Source organism: Cyprinodon tularosa, unplaced genomic scaffold (genome assembly GCF_016077235.1).
Source record: "Cyprinodon tularosa strain WSP-4 unplaced genomic scaffold, ASM1607723v1 ctg94, whole genome shotgun sequence".
NCBI lineage: Eukaryota > Metazoa > Chordata > Actinopteri > Cyprinodontiformes > Cyprinodontidae > Cyprinodon > Cyprinodon tularosa.
Window position 1 is genome coordinate 2,551,376 of NW_024039718.1, and position 24,936 is coordinate 2,576,311.

The window sequence follows — 24,936 nt, forward strand, 5'->3', positions numbered from 1 at the left end:
AAAAAAAAAAAAAAAGGTAACAAATTACGAGATATAAATGTACTTAATATTATTTATTAAGAAATGAAGTGTAGATTTGCACTGCATTATGCTGCAAATTTTGCAGCATAATAATATAATCTAATAATCTAATTTTATGTTGCAGGACATGCACTTAAAGATTACAGAGTGTCCAGAGCAATAGGGCTGTGCAAGAAGCTGGTGGGGCACTTCTCCCACAGCTGGAAGAAGAAGGCAGCAATGGCTGAAGCTCAAAGGGAACTCAAACTTCCTGAGCACTCCCTCATCACTGAATGCCCTACAAGATGGGGATCCAAAGAAATGATGATTGCCAGGGTGCTAGAGCAGCTCAAAGCCATCACTCAGGTGTTGTCAGGTGACCGATATGCACGCTCCCTGATCCCAACCTGGCAGGATATTGAGGTGTTGGAGTCCATTCACAAGGCACTGCATCCTCTCCAGGAGTTTACGGATGCTCTCTCTGGAGAGGAGTACGTCAGCATCTCTTACTTAAAACCAGTTCTTCACCTTCTGTCCACATCAGTCCTGGCTGAAAACCAAGAGGACACTGACCTGACAAGGTCAATTAAGACCAAGGCCCTGGCTTACCTCACCGATAAGTACAGTGACCCCAGCATCCAGGAGCTTTTGGATGTTGCATCCTTTCTAGACCCAAGGTTCAAAACCAAGTACATCGCTGCAGACAACATTCCCACCATTAAGACCCGACTCAAAACTGAAATTATGCAACCAGCAAGGCGTGCATATAACCAGGTTGGTAATTATCACATTTATGATTCCATAAACACAATATATCTTTCTAGTTATAATTTAACCTCAACACTAATTACTGTATTTTTTTTGTTATCTGACAGGAGAAGAGAAGTCGTACTGAAACCACAACGATGCCTAAAAATGCACAGCCCTCTGTTGAAAAGGGCAAGAAGTCTCTTGGGAGTTTCTTCAAGACTGCTGTGGGCTCTTCTGTTTCTTGCATGCAACCCGAAGATGTTGTTGAGGCAGAGTTAAACAGCTACCTCATGACTCCTACCATCGATGGAGAGGAAGACCCCTTGGCCTGGTGGAAGATGCACAGGATTAACTTTCCACAACTGTGCAACATGGCCCGCAAGTATCTTTGTGTCCCAGCCACAAGTGCTCCTTCAGAGCGTCTTTTCAGTGCTGGAGGGAATATAGTGACTTGCACTCGCTCCTCTTTGAAACCAGCAAAAGTTGACATGCTGATTTTCCTGGCAAAAAATCTGTGAGCTTCTAAAAAAAAATACAGAGACAAATCTTTGTGGCTTACAGTGCCATATGTTTTTTGCACTTTACAATAGTTGTTTGCTGCTCTTACTGAGTGAATATATAATTTATATGATTGTTCAAAACGTTTCTTAGGATTTAAAAAGGTCATACACTAATTTATTTTCTGTTTATTTGAGAGTTTGATTGACCTATTAAAATGTTTACAGGTTGAAAGAAGTAATTCATTCGGTATACTATGCTGCACTTTAGTATGTTTGATGCCACTGACTGGAGATCAGTGATTTATTTCGTTTCTTATTTTGTTTATTTATTTTTAGACTGTCCTGTTAAAATCTGACAATGTTTAAGGAGTGGAGTCTATATGTTTATATATCGCGTTTCATGAAACATGAGAAGATGTTAATAAGGTAAACGCACACAGATTTGTTTCGTTTATTATTGTAATCTGTGCTTTAAATAAATCTGATTATTATGAAACAGATTTGTTTGTATATGTTTAAAAAGACATGAGAAATTAAACCAGGATAGAAAAATCGCATTAAATCGCAATATCAAAGTAAAAAATCGCAATTAGATTATTTTCCAAAATCGTTCAGCCCTACATTAAACCATTTCTTCATGAATGCTCTAAACAACTCCACTAAAGTTCTGACTTGCAAAAAAAACTACAGCTACTCCTGCCGACACGGATACACTGTTCAATGTGGAATTCTATAAATATATCACGCTTAAAATTATCTCACCCTATAATGATTATGCATGCATGCATAAAGAATAGGGATGGGGATCGTTAATATTTATTGATATTGATACCTTTATCGATACTCCTTATCGATCCGAGTCTTTATCGATACCACTATCGATACTTTCTGTTATTTGGTGGAAAGACGATGCAACAAATTTTTTTGACAGACAGAAAGGAAGTGGGGAAAAAAAAATTATTTGAAGAAATGTCCTATATTTTGAAGAAATGTCTTCTTTTGGTTTAAAAAAATATATACATTTTCACAATTGTTGTTTAATGTATTGTCTACTGTCACTTTTCATCATGTTTTAGTGATTAAGAAAATATTTAGCAAATAAATAATTGTATTTTAAATTAAATGTAATTTTTAATAAATGTTGGCATCAGTAGTTTAATTATATATTCTAAAATAATTAGAGCAATATACAACTGTATTACTCATGTTTCTCGCCAAAAACTCAATTTCCCTTTTCTTTACATTACACTAGAACGCATCATGATAACCTAATTGTCGTTTTACTGAGCCAATCTGAACACATCATCACGCAGCACGTCTGAAACTTTATTTATTTTTCAAGCTAACTAGCTTGTATGCTGCCGGTTACAACACGGATTTCACAATTACTATTTTTAACTGACCGGACAAGCTACAAAGTCTGTGTGCGCTTACCAGTGGTACTCTGAGTGGATGATGAAGACGGGCCCGACTGTGGCAGCCGCAGGAGGAGGAGGAGTCTTTTCAACCCGGAGACAGTCGAAGGTACTGCATTTGGCCTTTATTTCATGCACAATACTAATGTGCTTGGCCATTGAGGTTGTGTTCCCCCCTTTACAAGAGATGATTTTGCAACATAAGTTGCATTTCGCTTCTTCTTTATCTTTGAGCTTGGTAAAATGAAGCCGAGTCGCGAGCGAAGTTAACTGCCAGACTTCACTTGTTTTACTTTTCTGTTTGCTTACAATTTAATTCCAAAACATTGGTGGACATGCTGCAGTGATTGGATTGATTAGATTTAAATGCTGTGACGCGACTTGAGGGGGACACAATTATGTTACAGGACCTCCGGGAGAAAAAAAACAAAAACGACCAGACTCGATAGTGGTATCGATAAGCCCAAACGTTATTGATTTTCAGGTTTTGAAAAAAGTGGAACCGGGTCCTTGATAGAACCGGATTTCGATCCCCATCCCTAATAAAGAATGACTAAAATAATAAAAGTGGGAAAATTAAACTACTGTGATCCGGAAGTCTGGTACGCTTAGTTTGGTCGGTCTGATTTTGCCCCAATTTCGTCCAACAATAGACGTCGAAAAGACGTTGCAAAGCCAGTTTTCAACATCTTTTCACCGATCTTAAAATTGCGGTTTTTCACCTTTCACTTTTCAACCAAACGTAGACGTTGTTTGGATCATGTTGAAATCATGTCTTTTCAACCAAACTTTGCTCCATGGGTACAGTTTTCTAACAATACTGCCACCTGTGACCAAAACACAGAACTGCAGCCACTCATTCTCGTAGCTCGCACCTATTTTTACTTTTATCGTCTTACATAGAGTTACCATTGGTGTCTGAGTTGAACTGGATAACGGTTGCTTCTTAATATCCACAAAATCAATCTTGAATATAGCGCTTCAACTGTTTATAAATTAGGACCCATTTAACATGGACATACTGCAAAACACTGGAGGAACTTCTGACCTAAAGTAAATTCAGGAAAATAGGCTACAGTCTTATTAATACATCAGTGCTGAACTACTGAGGTGTCCGTCTGTTTTAGTTATAAACGGTCAAATAAAAATGCTTTTTTAAAGATATTTATCAGGAAAAACTAACATCATGTCTCTTTAAGGAGGTTTATTAAGAAGCATTGCAATAGAATAATAAAAAAAAAAAAATATTAGCATGTTAATGCAGGGAACACTACCTAACCTAATTTGGTCAGACACACATCTTGTTGGTTCTAACGACAAGTGCCATTATACGTGGACTACTAGCCCGCTCACTATATGAAATATACATGGAGCTTAAGGGAAAAGTCTGGTCAGCGAGGAATGATCAATGGAGCATTACTTATACCTAAAATCACTTATCAATTATTGAACAGTATGGAATAATTTCATATTTAAAGTATTTTGAGAAGTTTGAATTCTGAATATGACCAGATCTTTCCTTTAATTTAATCTGTCAACATTATAAAATGCAAATCGTTCCCCCCACACACATACATCTGCATTGAAGTAACGTCACTTGTTTGTAGCATGCCTGCTGTTTGTGTCAGAAAGGTACAAAAAAGAAATAAGCTTAACTGGAAGACAGTGTGATGTTTATCCTAAATCTGCGAGTAGCAGGCATGTGCACAGAGAAAAGCAGTTTCATTAGGAGCAAAGCTTTCTGAGAAGGAAGCATTACAGCAGCTGGATTATCAGGCCGGCCAGCACCTGAGATTTTACAACCATCCTGAGATTAAATATGATTTAGGAGATTTGTCCAGCAGGATTTTCAATGTTTTTCTCTGGTATCATGGGTATTTCTTTATGTTTGTTGCAAAAACAACTAGTTTTTAAGAAAACATCATGCAGTTCTGGTACTCACTTCAGTTCATTGAGGTTTCTAAGAAGCTCCTGCTGCGTAGATATGACTGAAGTCAGCTGCTGACTCGCAGAATCGGGCTGAGAGGGAAACACAGATTATTTTCCTGACGCAATAATAACCCTAGGTTGATGTTTAACAAAACAAACAATCTTTATAGTGTTTACCTTCTTCTTCTACCCTGGCATATTAAGCTTTTAAAATTATTTTCATACAGCAAAGTAGTGTGATTCTGACAGAAAATAAGTGTTTAAAAGCTATAAATCCCTTTTCTGTTTTTATTAATGTATAAAGAAAAATGACAGGTTAAAAATTATTGACAACCTTCTGATTAATATGAGGAACAATCTTTAAGGCCATTACAGGCAATCAAACCCTTTTTAAATCAGCTATCTGCATCTTTCCACTGATATTTAATAATAATAATAATAATGAATTTTATTTATCATGCACTTTACATTTGATTTCAAATCTCAAAGTGCTACAAAACAAGTTTAAAATACCATAACATTAAAAACAGAGTAAAAAGACAGTCATTAAAATCAATACATTAAAAGGCATACGTAGCCTATTAAAAAAAAATCTAAAATCAACAATTGTAGGAATTTCTAAAAAGGAAAGTTTTTAGTCCTTTCTTAAAACAATCCACCGTCTGTGGGGCCCTAAGGTGGTCTGGGAGGGCATTCCACAGACGGGGAGCTGCAGCTTCGAAGGCCCTGTCGCCCATTGTTTTTAGCCGTGTCCTGGGTGGGGCCAGACGGTGCTGTTGGCCTGACCGGGTCCGGGAAGAGGTGTGTGGTGTGAGCAGTTCAGTGAGATACATGGGGGCCGCACCGTGCACACAGTGATGGGTGTGCAGAAGAATCTTGTACTCTAATTTAATTTAATTTAATGATTTTATTATAAGGTCCAAATCATGAAGGTTGAAAGTCCTAGTCTCTATCAGATCCAAGTCAGCGGTCAAGGCACTCCAAAATATTAATATACCTCTTATTAAATCAAAATCATTTTAAACCTAGATCTGTCAGAATCACTCGGTAGGAACACAGTAGCAGTTTGTGTTAGCTTAATTTCTTCACAAATAACGTCATATAATAAGTCAAGCATATAAGTAATAATGTGGAAAACCTCTCCAGATAAGTTAATGTCAGTTTGGTTTGCATTTTATGCAATTATAGATCCTTTGTGCTTCTTTGCTTACCAGTCCTGATCCGGTACTTGTCCCCTTTTTGGAAATCTCCTCTGTAACAACTGAAAGGTAGCGTCGCTGCTCATCCAGAATCATAGCCAGCTGTCGGTTTATCTGCTTGATTTCCAGATGGATCCGGTTCTGGCCCTCAAACACCTGGCGGATCTCGCGGTCATTCACGCTTTCATAAAAATCGTCAACTGAAATGCCAAACAAACAATTAAACACAACAACGTTTTGTAAAAGGATTTAGGACTCAATGTTCCAATCTTTGTATTTATATCAATATATTTGATATTTAAGATAATAAACAGTATAAAAGCTACCTGGTTCTCCTTGGACATTAGGGTGCTCCTTTTGAAACTCCTCTTTCTTTTTATCGAGCTCTTGCTGGAAATTCTGAAATTCCTCCTGGTATTTGTCTTTTTCTTCTTTGGGGATCTCAGAATCAACCGAGGGCTTCAATGAATACAAAAAAAACAACAAAAAACAGTGAAGGTGACTGAGCTGTACATCAATAATGGTGCAAATGACAACTGAGGACCAATAAAAAAGTAGGATTACCGGTTCTTGGCCTGGCTCTGTGAGTCTGAACAACAAGAACGACAAAACATCATGGTCATCTGATGGAGCAAGAAAAATTTATTAATTAAAAATACCCAAGAATATATTTAATGGGAACAGTCAAGGTAGATACAGACAGAATAGAAAAGTATTTTGCAAGGTTTGTTGAAAAGGTTATTGAACATCTTGGTCACCATCATGCCATTCTTTAAAATTTTATTAGAATAAAAATCAATGAAAGAAAAAAACAATAAATCCATAATATTTTTGAGCATTTTAGAAGAAAAAATATCAAAATATAACTGAAATTTGGGGGATTTTTTATTTTTTTTCCCCCTACAGAACCATCTGGTAATTTAAGTGATTGCACATTTTTACTTCTTAAACTTAAAAAGGCAGCAAAAAGCAAGAAGACAGACAACTGAAAGGTGAGGAGGGAGTATGATGTCGCTGCTGTTGTCCTATTGCTCTGAAGTAGAGAGCATCAAGTTGTATGAGAGTAACACAGTAGTGGATTAAAAAAATCTCTGCAGCCATGTCTCCCTTCCGCGGCGGAGGGAGACATGGCTGTTGTTGGGCTCGCTGTCTGAATGACGGCGCGCACTGATACGAACAGAGAGAAAATAGGACCAATTGATAACGACGTGTGACTTTTTCCACTACAATGTTTTTGGGATGCGAAAATATCACTCGTTTGGACACATAATGTTTTGGGAAGAGAAAAGTTTTATTTCGCTGTTCCTAAAAACCTGCAGGACTACTTTCGGCTTGACCAAAACTGGACGATAACTCTGCTCACAGGACGCTGCCAGGGGTAAGTCAGTGTGATTGCATGCCGCTGGTGATCGGGATGCCATACAGATTCATGTCAAAAATACCGAACTATCCCTTTAAGATCGAAAAATAAGCATCCCCTCCTGGTGAGACCCTGTAATTCAGTGAAAGAGTCAAGTCAGAGTTAAAAAAATATGCAAGAGGCGGTCACTCCAGTGGCTGGAAGCTGCAGGGAATTTCGCTGGGAGTCGGAGGGAAGTGATCTGCCATTCGGCTGGCGTTTGGCTGACGAGCCATTTTGAATGGTTGCTACTGTAAACAGCACATATAGAGCTCAGGGAACCTTTGCAGTGATTGGTTTTTAACAGAAATGTTGCCCTCTTGGTGTAAATTCTTTCGATTTGCTGAAACAATGGAGTTATCTAATTGGTTTCAAATTAACTTGATAAAAAAAATATTTGTTTAAGTCACGTAACCCGAGTCCTCAAAAATCCACACACAAATGCAGTAAAGTTCAAAGCCCAATGTTAGTTTGTAAAAGAACATATAATTGTGAATTCAACATAAATACTTTGTGATTATTGTCTTGTGAATGTGTAAACCTTGTTTGCATCTTTGACTCATCATGTGCATGTGTGGATCTGGTGTGCGAGTGTGGAACATATGTGAGTTTGTTAATACAGAGACTCATCTAATGCCGTAGTTTTCTGTATTCTAGATTACATGGAATGGGAAATAGCTGTTTAGTCATCCTGAGTGAAAGACTTTAATAAGGAACCAGTAACCCATCCTGCCTCTGCTCTGAGCTGGGCGTAAATTATCAGGGTTAGAGAAAGGGAGGACTTGTTAGTGTTAGGGAACATTCTGTGATGACTGATGTGGAGTTCAAACACAAACAAACATCCTGCCTCTTCAGCCATATTGATTTGATTTATTGCTGCCAATGAAAAGAGGATTTGATCAGAATTCTGAGTTTAAACTGTTTTCCTCTATGTCATATTGTTTCATTTATGGTCTAGTATGTTATGTCAGAAATTTGCATCAGAGGCCTTTTGGCCTTGCATTGTTTTTGTATGGTGATAATTAAAAACATTGTTCTGTCTTCAATTTTTTTTATGCTTTCTGCCGACACAAAGCAGAGGGTAATTTATGAAATTCCTTTTTCAGTTTTTTCTTACTTCTTTCCACATTGAAAAGCTTCAGGTACTAAAATTTTTTCTCTGTTAAGACTTCAAAATGCTTCATATCTTAATATCTGGAGCTGTTTCATTGTTATCACTCACACTTTTTAAGTTTAAATCATCTGAAGGAACTTTCGGAAATCTTTGAGGCTTTTCTCTATAGAGAAATGCTATTTCAGGATGTAACCGATTAGGAACTGTCTCTGCTTCTTCCTGCTAGATATCTGTTTCCACTGTTTTGGCTATAATATATGTTTTAGAACCACTAAAAAGTCACGAATCTTGCACAAAAATGATTTGTAGGATCTGCCCAATCATTTTAAGACCTTCCATACACCGTTTCACTTTTAGCTTAAACCTTTAAAGTCATGGGCACTTATCCGTAATTTAACTTACTGCTCAACATTTTTTGTAGGTATTTTGGTTTCTTAAAAACCACTTTTGTTGCTTTTGGCTGACTCTCATCAAACCATCAGTTTCTTTCCATCATGAACTGTTATGTGGTCACGTTTTGGTCATGCTGTGGTTTTGCAGTGGTTAAGTGATGCAGTGATAAGTAGTTTACAGACTGCGGTTTTTCTGCCCCTGCTCTCACTCTGCATATCCAAGTCTGATCCTATGTTGCCTTTAACATGCTTTTTATCTACCTTTACACATATTTTTAGAAATACATTAAATTGTAATTACTATAGGCAAAAAATTAACATTTTGCTGTGATTTTCTGCTGTTCCTGCTAATCATTTTCTTTTCTATCTCCAACTTTGATTTTTTGAGAACTTAATTCATGATCCCATTAGTGATAACAATAAGCAGTTTATCAGTCCTAAAGGACAGCCTTTATAGCTGAAGGATCTGTTTTACTTGCACCAGCGAACACACATCTCTATATATCAGTCATTTTTAAATTGTAAACAGATGGAGCATTCAATGTTAATAACAGATTTTTGAAGAGGCAGCTCATGTTTGGTGGTTCTTTGCAGCACAGATGTTTTCCCTCCCTTGAGAATTGTGCTCATTCACTGCTGAATTACAATATATGTGAGTCAGTTACAGTTCATTTTTAAAATATCCACATTTACCAACACAATCGGTGTGATAGCCCACCTGTCAAGTCTTTGTTTTAATTTAGTTGTAGAGACAAATTTTGTAAGTCCTCTTAAATTACTCTGGCATTTGTCTTCTTTCTCTTTTCTATCCATCCAACATGAAATGTGTTTTGTTTTTATTCTTTTTTGTAAGGTAACCCACACATTAAGAAGCAATACTTTAAATTATAAGTTGAGTTAACCACTGTTGACAAATGTTTGTGGGGAGCTCCTGGGCACTGTATAAAGTTTCACTCTGGCACTAAAACAACGTGGAAACTATAAAGTCTCAAGTGGGCTAACATGCCTTATATTCTAATTACATCACTAACTGCATGTCAGTGGAACATATGAAAAGCATAAAAACAAAACTTTTATTCATGTAATGGTCATGTTCACAATTAAGGTTCAAACCTATGTTTTACATTCTGTATTTACTGCATTTATCTTCCCTGAACTGAAGAAGTGTTGGCAAACTTACTGATAATTTTTTTTTTTTTTTATTGTCTCTCAAAGACGTTTAAAATCCTTTAAACATCTTTCTTTTTATATTAGAAAAAGCTACACTGAAATCCTCGATATGTAAATGATTGTTTAAGTGATCCAAGTAATTGCTCTCTCCCTAAAATAACAAATAGCATTCAGTTATAACAACATGATCCAGGCGAAAATATCTCGTAAAGCAAACAACCATGCCTCAGTCTAACGGTTAAAGAAAAACAACGTGAATGAGGAATGCTGACCCTGCATCCTGGTTGAGCGTGGCTAAAGTACGCAAACTCAAAATGGACACCTTGATTAATAACTCATATTAAAATTCTTCTTCAGTGATTGGATGACTGTTATATGAGGAACATGCAAACAAATGTGTAGCCAAGACTTTAAATCCCTAAGTAATCATCAGGTGGTCTGTTGATCCTCCTGAGACATCTTAGTTACATTCTTCAACTTGAATGTCTGTATTATTCAGACATCAGCAGTGGAGTTATTGGAGTTATTTCCACTGCAGACTCTTTAGTCTAACCGGTGTGACTACAGAGACACAGTATGAGGAAACGGAGAATGAATAACAGCAGCCTTTACTAAGCTCTGCATCAGTGTCTAGAGATTTTAAATGATAAAACAGCATCATGGTAAAACAACTGTTGCTTGGTGGCACATCTTAATTGGTTTATGCTAATTGTAAATTATAGATCTGATGGGACATTTCGCACAAAGATATTATGGATTACATATGTACTTTGATGGCTCCAGGAGGTTCAGTCAGTTCCAAATATGGTAAGAAATAAAATGCATATTAAAGACACATATTTTTATGTAAAAAGTCCTGGACAATAAAACTCTTCATAGACGACCCAAACAAGCAACAATTTTACCAAAAAAAAAAAGTCCTATCTTCAGATAATCCTTAATGCTGTTTATCAGACTCTTCAAGTAAGCTGACATTAGAAAATATGTTAGCAATCATCTTTCCAATAAAGTAGTGGAGGATGTTCTTTTTCTTGATGGATCATCAAAATAAGTGATCCTTCTAATTATCAATCATTCTGGTGATGTGTTTACATAAGGCCGTCCTACGTGATTGTCCCCATTTTCACTTACTGGTGGTGAGTCTGATACAGTGGAAAAATTGCAAATCTTCTTTTGAGAAGTAAGCTTGTATGTATAGTATATGTATGCTTGTCATGGTCTTGTTTCTATTGTGCTTTACTTTGCTCTATGTTTCCTAGATTTATTGATTTAATCCCTTTTTTGTTGTAATTTCTAGATTTATGTTAGTTCTCATGTTTTTCTGTTGTCCTCTGTTGCCCTCTTGTGTGTGTCTGTGTGTTCCTTTCCCCTTGGCTCCCTCGTTGTCTCCTCTCACACCTGCTCCCTGTCAGCTCGTTAGCCCTCCCTTTGTCTCTGTCTGCTATTATGCTCTCCCTCTGCTCTCACTCTTTGTTGGTTCCTTGTCTTTGCTGTCCTCCCATGCTGTTGTCCACCTACCTCGTCTCTCCCTGGCTCCTCGTGTTTGGTTTCCCCAGATGTCTCCATAGTTCTGGTTCGCTTTTGATTATTAGTTGGATTTTTGCATTCCTGCCTTTATTTACTTTTTGCCCCATTAAACTGCAAGAAATCTCCTCAGCCTCTCTGCCTCTGCATTTTGGGTCCTCAAACCACAACGAAACCCTGACAATACTGATGGTGGTCGGAGGGCCTGGTGGCGCCGGTGTACGGAAGCCTTGCTTCTGTCAGTGAGCCCCAGGGCAGCTCTGGCTACATGTAGCTTGCCATCATCAGTGTGTGCGGGAATGGGTGAATGACTTTGGTCAAGTCTCCTGACTTGAAAAAGCACTATGTAGGTACAGGCCATTTACCGTTATGAGCAATGCAAACAGGAACTTTTAAACAGAGCGCGCACGAGGAGAAATGGGCTTGTGCATGCTCTCGCACGTATTTAACAGACGTTCCCTCTCAGAAGCGGGCACAGAGTTGTGCATGTGCCTTTTTGGAGAGGGCGGGTCTTTTCAAAAATTTGTGATAATCCTTCACTATAACTTGCTGCTGCTTGCATTGTGTTCCCTAAGTGGTTGGTCCTTCAAAGTTCTTCCGGAAGGACCAACTTTAGAGCCCAAACTGCTAAATAATCAACACTAATGGTTTTTTAGACAATTTCTGATTATGGTATGTAAAGTAATGTTAACAATTCGGATAACTTGGTATGCATTTTATATTACTGACCATTAGTAAGGCTTTGTGAGTCAAAAAATAAGGGTAAGAAATATTTTTATAAAGTGGACCAAACATGGAAATGGTGAGTCCTATCAAAAGTGTCCAGCTTATAAAAATAGTTCTAAGAACATAAATCAACCACATCCCTTAAAAAATTGAAAGCAATTTACTTTACTAGTAAACCCCTGATCGTATATTTAAGCTTTTTTTTTTTAGAAGTCTAGAGCTTTAATGGTAACCTGTTATTAAACATATAATAGTGACATTTGGCCTTTTTGTTGTGAAGAGTGGTTTCTATTAGTATCACATGGCACTGCTCATGGAGGTTTACAGTAACCGCCCACAGACAACACTGCTCTAAATAATTTCCTGAGAAATTGGTTTCAGAGACATCAGAGACAGCTCACACTTGTCTGTATCTTGTTAAATGCAGCTGTTTTAAAAGGGCAGTTTGAGCATTTCAACATAAGGTGAATACGGTACAATAAAGGGTGTTTAATATTTCAGTGGAAAAGATCACAGTCAGATGTGATACGTTTTGACGTGGTAGAACCAGCCATGAAAAAGCTTAAGAGTGTCAGAGTTTTTAGCTGCTTCTGTGGAATTAGGTGGGTATTGTTTTTATAATGTTGGCTCCAAAGTAAGGTGTAGAAAATAATAAATTGCCTTTGTTATTATTAGCATTTCAAAAAAGGTATTAAAATGCTGGCAAAATTCAAATAATTTTTCATGTAGGACTTTATTCTTATAACAAACACTTTAGAAGCTTAAAACCTTTAATTTGAGTATATTTATTTTAAGGGATAAATCATGCTAAAAATTTTAAGATTTATTTTAAATACTACACTTTTGATGCTGCTGCTTTCGGTGCCTAATAACTCTTTTTTCCCATCAGGACAACACCTACCATTATTCTATGATGGTCAGGAGGTAATTTCAAAAGGACAACAGTCTTTGCCAAATTGCTTTAGCTTGTTAATAAGCTGAGTCATCTCCTATCCGCTCTTCCTATCACCCCAGTCTACAAATTTTGTATTAGATTAGAATCTAGTTGTTTATTTTTTTAATGGAATAGTGTAAACTTTGTCTCCGGCCATTTATGTTTAGCTTCTCATTTCTTAAGACCCAATAACAAGTCATTAGACATGTTTACACGGAAATAACTAAAAAGTTGATGTTTTTAAAAAATAATGTTAAGTTAGGGAAGGGATAAAGCACAAAACTTCACTCATCTTCCAACTTACAGTACCAAACTGTGAAAAAGAAATATTTTTCTACACTTTATTTTTTTTGCTTAATTCCAGTTCAGCCTGAAGGGTTCAAAGCCAGAAAGTTCAGCCCTAGCTTTATTTGATATTAGCTAATTATTCAGCCAATAAACTCCACACATACTTGCTTTTGATAGTCAAAGAGAAAATGATTGTAAAACATGATAGCTAAAGCCTGTAATTGATATGTAATGTTCTTAGGAGAGACTTGGAGAGACCAAGATCCCACTCTTTGTTGCAGTTCTCAAGCTCCTATACAGTCCTCCTATATATTTTAATCATTGCTCTGTGTTTAGATATCAAAGCAAGCAACATGTGATGGGATAACTAACAATGTAGCTATAATGTAGCTATGTAATTTCCCTCTGGGATTATTAAAGTATTTCTGATTATGATTCTGATTCTGAAATGAAGGTCCAGTCTTGCTTTTTTTTATATTATTTTAGCCACATTACAGGATTTTTCAGGAATTGCCTTTTTAAAGTCGTACTGCTGCATTTCAGTCAAGACTTTGACTAGGCCACTTTAATTTATACATAGAAATTTGTTTGTTTTCTTTTTATGTTGTTGTATAACTCAAGCATGCTTCTTCTTAAGGTCTTAAAGTAATGAATTTACTTGTAGAGTAGACTTTACGTTTTCATGTAGTATTGAATGTTCGCTCCTGATCATTACTATATCACCACCACATCTGATTTTAGGTAGGATATTCTTTGTCTGAAAAGCTGTTAGTTAAATGCCTGATGAGTAATTTTGCACACTTTTCAATTGTAATTTTTTTCATATTAGTGCACATAATATAATCCCAAAATGTTGGGGATTATTTCTCTAAGTCGTTTCTTGGTAGATTTCATAAAGGCCGTTGTCTTTCTTGGAAAGACAGCAGAAATTGGTAGCTGGAGTGCCGGTTTCTGCTCGTAGGAAGGTTCACCACTGTTCCATATTTCCTTTATTTATGGATTATATTGTCCCAGTGTTGTTTTTGACAGCCATCTTAGATTTAGTCTTAGTTTTAGTCTTCAGGACAAAAACTATCATTAGTTTTAGTCGCATTTTAGTCGTTACAATATGTCATAGTTTTAGTCGGTTTTAGTCGACTAAAACTTGACAAGGTTTTAGTCTCGTTTTAGTAAGTTTTAGGTTGCATTTCAAAAAACAGTTCACTTTTACAATTTTGAATAACAACCAGATTTTTTTATCAGACTGATAGCTCTTGCCTAGATACTACAAGTTCTGGAGATACAATGCTGCCTTGCAGTTTATCATTTCTGTTGGGCAAAAAACTTTGATTTCTAGAATTAAGTAAACTTTTTTATGAATAAATGCTCTACTTTATACAAAAGTGTCTCACAAATGTTGTGAAAATAGCAGTTCTAGCTCAACACATCATATTGGTTTATATAGCAGACAGACAAGCTAACAAAATGTACAATGTACAAATAGTTTTAGACATACGTTTCTATTCAAAAGCAAACACTTCCTGATCTACTATGAATTCTGCATTACACACAAATCAATAAAATTATTATTACTTCAAAAACATTATTCTTTCTACTTTGGCTTTTTTTCTTCAATTTGTCCCTTGGTTACTGCTGCTCAGGGGTCCTAGTAGATTTAAATTCATAGGGGTTTGGTATAAAATAAATACAGAGAGAACCTACATAATTGCCTTGTAATGCCTTTGCAATCCAGACCTAAATTTAATGAATATGCTAACTAAAATGTTGAAATATTTAACGAAAACAGAGAAAATGTTTTAATGACAGTATAAGGAAACGTTTACATCATATTTGAACAGATAAAAACAAGAACTATGAGAGAGAAATATTCCAAGATGTATGTACCTTCTCATCTGGGTCTTTATCCAGAAACAAATAGATTGCAATGAAATATTTGCTTTGGATATAGTTAAGGGATTCCTTTTGGTCGAAATTAAAGAAGGTTTAGCATCACCACTTGTGAGCTGGAAGAAATAAAAGCCTGATGGTTAGATAAAGGGATTTTTCACACTTGGCAGGGGATGATCAGCCACACATAGTTTAATAAGTAGCGAGGGCAGGAAGAGCCGTACTGCTGAGAGCAAACCATCAGTGTGGACCATAGAGTGCAGTCGTGTCTATGTGCGCACAAAGATGCAGTTCTGCACAAACACAGCTGGAAGAGCAGAATTTTTCAAAATTAAGTGCACTGTACCGGACCTTTCCGAATTATTTTAATCCCAGCTGCTGCTGCCATGGTCCATCTGTAGTCATGCAGAATGTGCACTGCTGCAAGCCAGGTGGGCGGCATGACCAGAGGGGACGCAGCTGCATGGCTTACACTGCTTAGAAGATTACAGCACCGTACATTTTAAATGTCTGACAGACCACCCGCTAACATTTTTATTTAGTTTCCATTCTGACGAAAACTCACACCCATGACTAGTCATGTTTTGGTCATCAGATCCACGTTTAGCACATCAGTTTTCATTATCGTCATGAAAAAAAGGGCGTCAACGTGATAATTTCATCATCGTTGATGAAAAGACTGTATAGTTCAAAAGAATCTTTTTCCCATAGAACTAAGTAGTGATGTATATCATTTTCTATAATGATTTGTAAATCGCAGTTTGTATTTTTGTTTCATATTAAATCATTCAAGATCTGAAACATTTAATTGTGACAAAAACAAAGAAAATATGTATTTTCTTGAAGCACTGTATAAAATTTTGAAACAGGAAAGCAAGATTCAGACAGTGATGTTTAAACTAACAGTAAATTAGAAGTGGCACATATTTTTTTCCATTAATAATTTCAGGAGCAACAACTATTAATCTAAATGTAAAATCAAAGCTTGTATCAAAGCACTGAGAAAAAGAAAATAAAAAAAAGCACCTTTCAAAATGTTGAGCTTTACTTTTGATGGAAGAGTAACTACAGCTATGGGGTTTCAGGGAAACCACAGCAATAAGTTGTATTGCTTCACACTCAGCACATTTTTGTTATGATTTGCACTCACCGAGTCTTTATGTGTCAGGAGAAAGGACATTAAAACAAAACCTAAAGAGTAAATCGGTTTTAAATTAAGAGCATTAAATTAAGCAGCAAATGTAAACAACTTCAAAACTGAATTTATGTTTTTACATGAGATGGCTTGTTACGGGTTATTCTATCTGGTATGTGTCTTTTTCTGTGAGAATTATGTTCAAACAGTAAAACCCAGTAATTTATGGCAATGATTGAATGCAATGGTAAAATACTGATGTTTTCAGATCTTTTCTGTAAGACCAAATAAAGACAGCAGCATCATCACAAAAAACTGCTTATTATCAAAGCAGCATAAAGCAGGGATCTTCAAAGTGGAAGTTGTGACCGCCTAGTGGGTGGCAGAGGTACTGTTGGGGGGGTTGTGAATTCCACAACCATCTCATATTGCCTCTGTTAGCTCCTCTCAGTCACTGGTCAAGAAATTCAGCGCTAAAACCTACTTATTTTGAGAATTTCTAATAGCAAATTAGACCTACTTCAACTTAACCTAACTGATATGCTTTGTGCAAAATCTTTTCTCAAACAATTTTTTTTCTCAGATAAATATCTTAGGAATGAAGACCGAAAATGTTCATTGAAAATGATGTAAGATAAAAAAAAAAAGGTTCTTATCCTTGATAACAGAGCTGGTGGTGTAAATTCAGGGTTAGACAGCCACTGGCACCCCCCTTAATCCAAACTTGCTTCTTCACAAAATCCTACCTGGAAGAGGATTTACTTAAGGTTGAGTGCAAGAAACAAGCAATGAGGTGATTGTAAGGCAAAACCAATTCAAGAGTTTGATGGAGATGATTCACAAGATGGGGCCTGCACCTGAGCTACCTCACTTACTGTAGATGTACCAAAGATATTAGTTGCAACCGACACATTTTTATAAGACACTCTAGAACCAAAGAAGTCAGGAGCATCTTAGTGACTTGGCTGTTGCTCTGTCCAAGGTTGTCTTTTCAGATGGAAGTACTGTTTTTTCATTTGAAAATACAGTAGATATTAAATAGCCTGGGGGAAGAGTGGAACGGCAGAGAATCCAAGTTGCTTAAAATCTTGTGGGATTTTTTTTTTTAGTCAGTGATGATTTGTGGAGCCACGTCTAACTCTGGTGTTGGTCTGCTATGTTTTATAGGTCAACATTCAGTGTAGCCATCTCTTAGGGTTTTTAAAATCTCTGCTGAAAAGCCTCATAAAGATGCTGATTTAATTTTCAAATTCATCAGGCAGCTGCCCCAACTACCAAAGGTACTTAAGTAGCTTTGATGAAGACATCAGCCAAAACAGACAAGCTTAATTTGCTTTTAAAATAAACATGGCTTTATTAACTCCTCAGCAGTTCCACAGCACGGTCCCCTCCCTGCCACACAACATTAAAACTGTCATTGTGCAAAAGGATTTCCAGACAAGCAATGAATTTATACTTTTCGTTATATGCAGCTTTAAATAATTCATTGTGTTTGCCCTGCTATTTGGGGAAAGTGCAACACTTCTTGATTTCGTTGAGAAGTACTTAGTAGTTGTTGGTAAAACAAGCATTTACCTACTTTTAAAGTATTTTGCAGACTTACATGAAAATTTCTTTAAAGAGTCATTTAACTATTTCTGCTCTATTTTAAATATATGTTAATCCTGTAAACTCTCCATTTTGTTCTTAGATAAAATGCTAATACAGGACTTAGTCTCTTTATCTAGTGTATTTACTGCAACAAAGTTGTTTTAGTGTAAAAGTATTTATTTTGGTGCTTATATAATGTTATTAAGCATTACCTATTCTTTATTTATTCTTCTCTAAATCGCTGAAAATGCACCTAAAACCTTGACAGAGATTTCCAAGTGCAACGGTTTGTTTATGCGGAAGACTTCTCTGTTTAACTAAAGGTCTCCTGACACAAATCTATTATCTGTAGCAAGCTTTTTCAGTTTCTGAGTGATGTGTTTTAGCTTAACAGATGACCTCTTCAAGGTCTGGAGTTTTGGGATACTCAAAGGTTTTTAGGCATTCAAACGATGTCCTCGCTCTGCGGAGTCTTTTTCGTCAAGGGATGGATGCAGCACTGACAGATGTGCCTCTGCAAATGTGAAGTTGGTTTATCTAACTCTGATATCATACATCTGTTGCTTCTGTTTATTTTGTCAATTTATAAGTGTTCTAGTGTTAAAGGACATTTTGGCATGCAGTTGGAGTTTTTGACTTCCATCATTAGACTTTTACTTCCAAATTATATTAATGGACATTCCCAGAACATGCCTCAAAACTCAAAGGCTTTAAAAGTTGAAGTCTGACAAGGAATGCATATATTTTTTTATAGGTTTATCTAAATTTGTATCTGAGCATGGCCGTTAAACTTACAATGATAGTAACTAGTTGCACTTACTTTTTCTTCAGTCTCAAATGACATCATTTTTTGCTATTAGTTTGAAACTTGTTCTCTCCATATGTTTCTTTTACTTTACAAATTATTTTTCTCTTTAAGATTGCTTTTTCTTGAATTCAGTAAAAAAGCATCACTGCTCATACAGGAATATAATTTCTGACAAACCTCTGATTTGACCCACCATAAGTAACTTGAGCTATTCAGAGACCAGGTGAATAAACGGTAGATTTTATCCTTGCAAGTTTTTCATCCTTTCCTAACATATACACTATATTGCCAAAAGTATTTGCTCACCCATCCAAATTATTGGAATCAGGTGTTCCAATCACTTCCATGGCCACAGGTGTATAAATTCAAGCACCTAGGCATGCAGACTGTTTTTACAAACATTTGTGAAAGAATGGGTCGCTCTCAGGAGCTCAGTGAATTCCAGCGTGGAACTGTGATAGGATGCCACCTGTGCAACAAATCCAGTCGTGAAATTTCCTCGCTCCTAAATATTCCACAGTCAACTGTCAGCTGTATTATAAGAAAATGGAAGTGTTTGGGAACGACAGCAACTCAGCCACGAAGAGGTAGGCCACGTAAACTGACGGAGCGGGGTCAGCGGATGCTGACGCGCATAGTGCGAAGAGGTCGCCAACTTTCTGCAGAGTCAATCACTACAGACCTCCAAACTTCATGTGGCCTTCAGATTAGCTCAAGAACAGTGCGCAGAGAGCTTCATGGAATGGGTTTCCATGGTCGAGCAGCTGCATCCAAGCCATACATCACCAAGTGCAATGCAAAGCGTCGGATGCGGTGGTGTAAAGCACGCCGCCACTGGACTCTAGAGCAGTGGAGACGCGTTCTCTGGAGTGACGAATCGCGCTTCTCCATCTGGCAATCTGATGGACGGGTCTGGGTTTGGCGGTTGCCAGGAGAACGGTACTTGTCTGACTGCATTGTGCCAAGTGTAAAGTTTGGTGGAGGGGGGATTATGGTGTGAGGTTGTTTTTCAGGAGCTGGGCTTGGCCCCTTAGTTCCAGTGAAAGGAACTCTGAATGCTTCAGCATACCAAGACATTTTGGACAATTCCATGCTCCCAACTTTGTGGGAACAGTTTGGAGCTGGCCCCTTCCTCTTCCAACATGACTGTGCACCAGTGCACAAAGCAAGGTCCATAAAGACATGGATGACAGAGTCTGGTGTGGATGAACTTGACTGGCCTGCACAGAGTCCTGACCTCAACCCGATAGAACACCTTTGGGATGAATTAGAGCGGAGACTGAGAGCCAGGCCTTCTCGTCCAACATCAGTGTGCGACCTCACAAATGCGCTTCTGGAAGAATGGTCAAAAATTCCCATAAACACACTCCTAAACCTTGTGGACAGCCTTCCCAGAAGAGTTGAAGCTGTTCTAGCTGCAAAGGGTGGACCGACGTCATATTGAACCCTATGGATTAGGAACGGGATGTCACTTAAGCTCATATGTGAGTCAAGGCAGGTGAGCAAATACTTTTGGCAATATAGTGTACATTCCTACTGTAAATATTGTAATATCTGCTCATTTTATTGTTTTTCAATGAAGTTATTAATTTGTATTTGTTTTATTTTGTTTTCTGGCATTCAAAATTTGTATTTAACATTAAACCAGATGTTACGAGCCAACAATTACTAAATACTTAAAGGGACACTATGCAAAATTTTTCAGTTAATTAATGTGTTCCATAACGTTATGGATGACTAAATGAGTCATTTCAGGTTGAACAAAGGTATTCTCGGCCGCCCTGGTGGTCTGTGGGGGAAATACTGCACTTGCAATTGCAGGAGCACCGACCCGCACCCACAGGCTCAGAAGTCTCACGAGAGTCAGTCTTGCTTTACGGCGAGAACTGCTACACCCCCCAGTTAAAAGCATGCTCGTTGCTAGCACAGTGGCAATCTTTGTGCAGTTATGCTACGTTGACGCAGCAAAAGCAGCAAAATCGCGTCTGCTGCTTCCTTTTTGCTGCTTGTACCAGTTAGTTCTGACGCGTGGCTGAAGCAGCTTTGCTGCTCTGGCTGCGCGGTGCAAAAGTGTGTCTGAGGCGCGTTGGGCGGAGCTTCACTATCCTTTCTCTGCCTTGCAGCTATATTTGCTGTGATCAGTGGGAATAAAGTAGTTTTAATATGTGTTTAAGTGAGAAAATACACCTGAAAACATAATCAGTGCAGTCAGTTCATTCAGATTATTATCCTCCCTTCAATATTTTTTCTGTCGGAGCCGCTCAGACCCCCACATACCAGCGGGGCGCCGACAGTATGGATCCCTTCATCAGCAGCGGTTCACCGCGGCAGCTGGTAGGTGTTTTTCATCTAAATAATCCAAACTGCATATTCTGCCAGCAGATTTCTGCATTTTAAGTTAATTTAGGCGTCAATAAACTGTTTAAGAGGAGTGATCATCAGCGCTGTGTCTCTCTCCCTGCGTTAAACGCACCCGACGCGCTGCTTCAGCTGCTCAGACGTGCTGCGCCTGGTGCTCAAAACGCACTGCGGGACCTTTTGCTGCGCCTTGACTCGCGTCAACCATTGACTTTGCATGTAAACTCGCTGCTTCTGTCGCGCCAGCTACGTCCAGTGTGAACGCAGCGTTAGTCATTCGCTGCTAAGCTCAAAACAACCGCGCCTGGCTTGACGGAGAAACCAGGAGAACAGCTGTGCATATTTACGACAGTGCGCTTTTACTTTCGCCCTCTGGAGGGAGCCTCACTGGAAAATCAACACCGGTTGCATAGTGTACCTTTAAAGGGTTATTGTTTAAGAATTACTGCCATCTAGTGGTGTAATAGGTATATTTACCTAACCAAACACTACCGTACTGCATCACTGCCGCAAACAAGTATTGTGTGTACTCCGTCTTAATTAAATAATTCTTTGTATCAATATTTTCGCCTTTTGAATAAAAAATATATGTTAAATTAGTTCTACTCTAGAGTGAAATCTTTTAATGCTCTACCCATCTCTATCCTTCAGCAGGTAAGATAAGTATTGAGCAGGTCAATCTTTTCTTAATATGTTGCTAAAGGAGTGCTGAGATGAAATTCACTTCAAATCTCAGTAACAAACCATAATCCAGATAAAAAGGAAATCAGTTCAGGTAAGTATATAACTTGACTAATTTGCAGTAAAGTGCACATTAAGAGGAGAGGAACACTCACAGTCAATCAGAAAGTGCTAGTATTTTTGGAGTGGTATATTTTTTCAGGAAAACTGTAAATAATGCACTTAAGCTCAATGACTTTTATGAACATTCACTACATAACAGCTTTAGAAAAAAATAAAGTAAAACTTTAAAAAAAAAATAAAACTCTATAAATTGGAAAATGCTCTTTAAAACTGAGGTCATAAAATTGGGTCAGAAATGTAACCTTTTTTATTGCACACCTAATGTTTGAAGGAGTAAATGTCCTACCTGTCATTGTTAAGTTATGGGGTTTTAGAATCATGGTGTGGATTGTTTTCACCATAAATTGACATTTCATAAGAAAAAAAATGATTACCATACAAGAAAACTATGAAATATGTTACATAATAATATATTAACATAAGAGTCCAGTTACATTAGGGGGAGGGATTTCCCCCCCAAGTTAATTTTCAGTTGTTTTCAGAGGAAGCCAATGAAGCTGCTAGAATTGCCCAATTGGTGATCCATCTTTCCATTGCTGAGTTTGTGCCTATCTTAAACAGTCTATGGGCAAAAGGAGGGTTACACCTCGGATAAGTTGTCAGTCCATTGCAGGGAAACTCAAAGACATACAACCAAGCAAATACTCACACACCTAAGGGCAGTCGAACTGTTTGAGGAAGCCAGAGTACCCATGAGAACTCACACATACACGAGGAGAACATGCAAACTTCATGCCAAAGGACCCCAAGTAGGGAATCAAACCCAGGACCCACTTGCTTCAAGGGGCAGTTGTTCACTCTTCCATTACAGATGGCATCTTGAAACTATTATTTAAAAAAAGAAATTTGCACAAAGTGTTGCATAAATGTTAATATACCATTCCACTTTATGCATGGACCTAAATATCTGATGCATGTCTGCTAATTATCTTTATTACTGGTTTAGTGGATAATAAAGTCTTGGGTATTCAATTTTGTTTAAACAGAGGACATACCTCTTTTTTCTCTGTATATTATATTATATCCAGATGGTATTTAAGCAGTCCACAACAGGCTGAGCAGCAGCTAACTGTCACCTTAAATTTTATCTCAACTGAGAAGTTCAAGGCAAAGAGTGGGTTTCTCTGGCTCAAAGAAAAGGAAATAAAAATACTTTCATTTGTCCTGTTATATAAGAGGAAATTCTGCCTCCCAACTGAGCAACTGACAATCTCATAAGAGATCATGTAGTTTATCAAGACACATCTTAAAAGCACAAAGAATGTGGTTTAAAAATAGATGACAAATATCATCAGTCTGCTCTTTCTAACCTTGAACCTTTCCTGTAAGCACAATTGGCAAAGGTTTGCTTTGTCAACGTCAGTGTTTGCAATCCCCGCTGTAATCTTTCATGTCACAGTGGCTGATTGCTAACTTGCCAGTATTATTTCTGTCAACGTGTCCCAGCAAGTGATATTTCTCTCAACCCTGTTTTTTGTAGATAAATGGTGCACATACTATTTCCATCACTGCCAGCTACAGAACACTATAACTTATAAATGTGCCTTTTCATTTGTGACACAGATTTGGGTTTCTTCCCTGGATTGATTTGGTGATTTATAAAGATTTGGATCTCTGAAAAGAATTTGGGAATCAGGAACTATCTGATTTGTGCAAACATGCAGTTTATTTGAAGTTTTGCACAATACTAAAACCCATGTGTTATTTGCATAAAAAAAGCTAGTGCAAATATAATAGAAACCTGTAAAAAAAAACATTAAACACTACACATAAGGAATTTTATGGCTGATGTGTGAAATATTATTTCAAATGGTTCAGATCATATACCTTGTTCACTGTTTCTATCAAGAAAATGGGTAATGTGATAAAAGCTTTGAGGTGAAAGAAAGGAAACAGGGTCAGACTCTAGAAACTTTGTTTGATAGGAATGTGTGATGAAAAATATGTATTATTATTATTATTATCACGGTTGTTAGTTTTCTCTGAGTTTTGCTGCTTTATTTTTTTTATTATCAGTAGTCATGTGTTTTTATAATCTTACTAGGTATTAGCTATCACATATTTTATCTCTTATTAACACATATAAATTATTTCTGTACAGCTCACATTACATACTGTATCCGTAGATTTCCAAATGCGGATGTCTAATCAACACTTAACATCAATCTTTTGATTATCTCTTGAAAAATAAAGTGTTCCAATCATACTCAAACAAAAAAAAATGAAACCTTTTTTAGTGATTAAAGGAAATAAAAAAAATTATATCTCTTAAGTTTAGAAAAATCTACACTCGAATAGCAATAAAACTTTCATAAACCATCCATCCATCTACACCCGCATGAGTCATTGGGGTCACATAGGATGATCTCCAAAGGGCAAATTTTAAAACCAAAAACTATTTAAAAAAAATGTTTCCAATAATCACAAGATTTTACTCAAAGTTTTTAAAACATTGCATCTAAGATACTTCATTAGACAGGAATATAACAACCACCAAAGGACTAAATATAGCAGTTGTTTTGATCCTTAAAATATCTTTAAAAAGATAGACGTCTGTTTTTATTTCAACAGAATGCAGAAGGAACCACTTTAGTAAGCTACTGCTTCCAGATGATTGAGGCTGCCTTCGACCAGTAGATAGTAAAGTAATATTTAACTGCATGTTTGCAAATATTCAAATTAGTCTGACCTTTTAATTAACCTTGTTTCCAACTCGTTAGATATCACTGTCTGCCAGCACTGGTGCAGGGTTTCCAAAACAACACGAAGCATTTTGTCTGTGGCTATTCAGACATAGATAAATGTTTTCAAACCTTTCAAACAGTTTACAATGTCTTCTTTAATCCCTAAAATATGAATCTGAATTTGTCAATATATATTTCATAGTTTTAACAGTAATAACAACAATAATAGTACGGTAATTCTTATAAATATATTTTAAAAGTGCCTTCGCTCTGGATGAATAATTCTGCATTTTTAAATTTTTTTATATCGCTTGTCTAATTGAGATTTTA

The 24,936-nt window shown here is 37.0% G+C and overlaps 2 protein-coding genes across 3 annotated transcripts in view; both read left to right on the forward strand.

Annotated features, from left to right (window-relative positions):
• ccbe1 (collagen and calcium binding EGF domains 1) overlaps positions 1–24,936 on the forward strand; it is a 72,699-nt gene that overhangs the window by 11,407 nt on the left and 36,356 nt on the right. The gene's annotated exons all lie outside the window — the stretch shown is intronic.
• On the forward strand, positions 178–1,746 carry LOC119776517 (E3 SUMO-protein ligase ZBED1-like). The gene is made up of 2 exons (XM_038274926.1): positions 178–774; positions 876–1,746. Exons 1-2 carry the CDS (start codon positions 241–243, stop codon positions 1,266–1,268), a joined length of 927 nt encoding a protein of 308 aa, XP_038130854.1. The 5' UTR covers positions 178–240; the 3' UTR covers positions 1,269–1,746.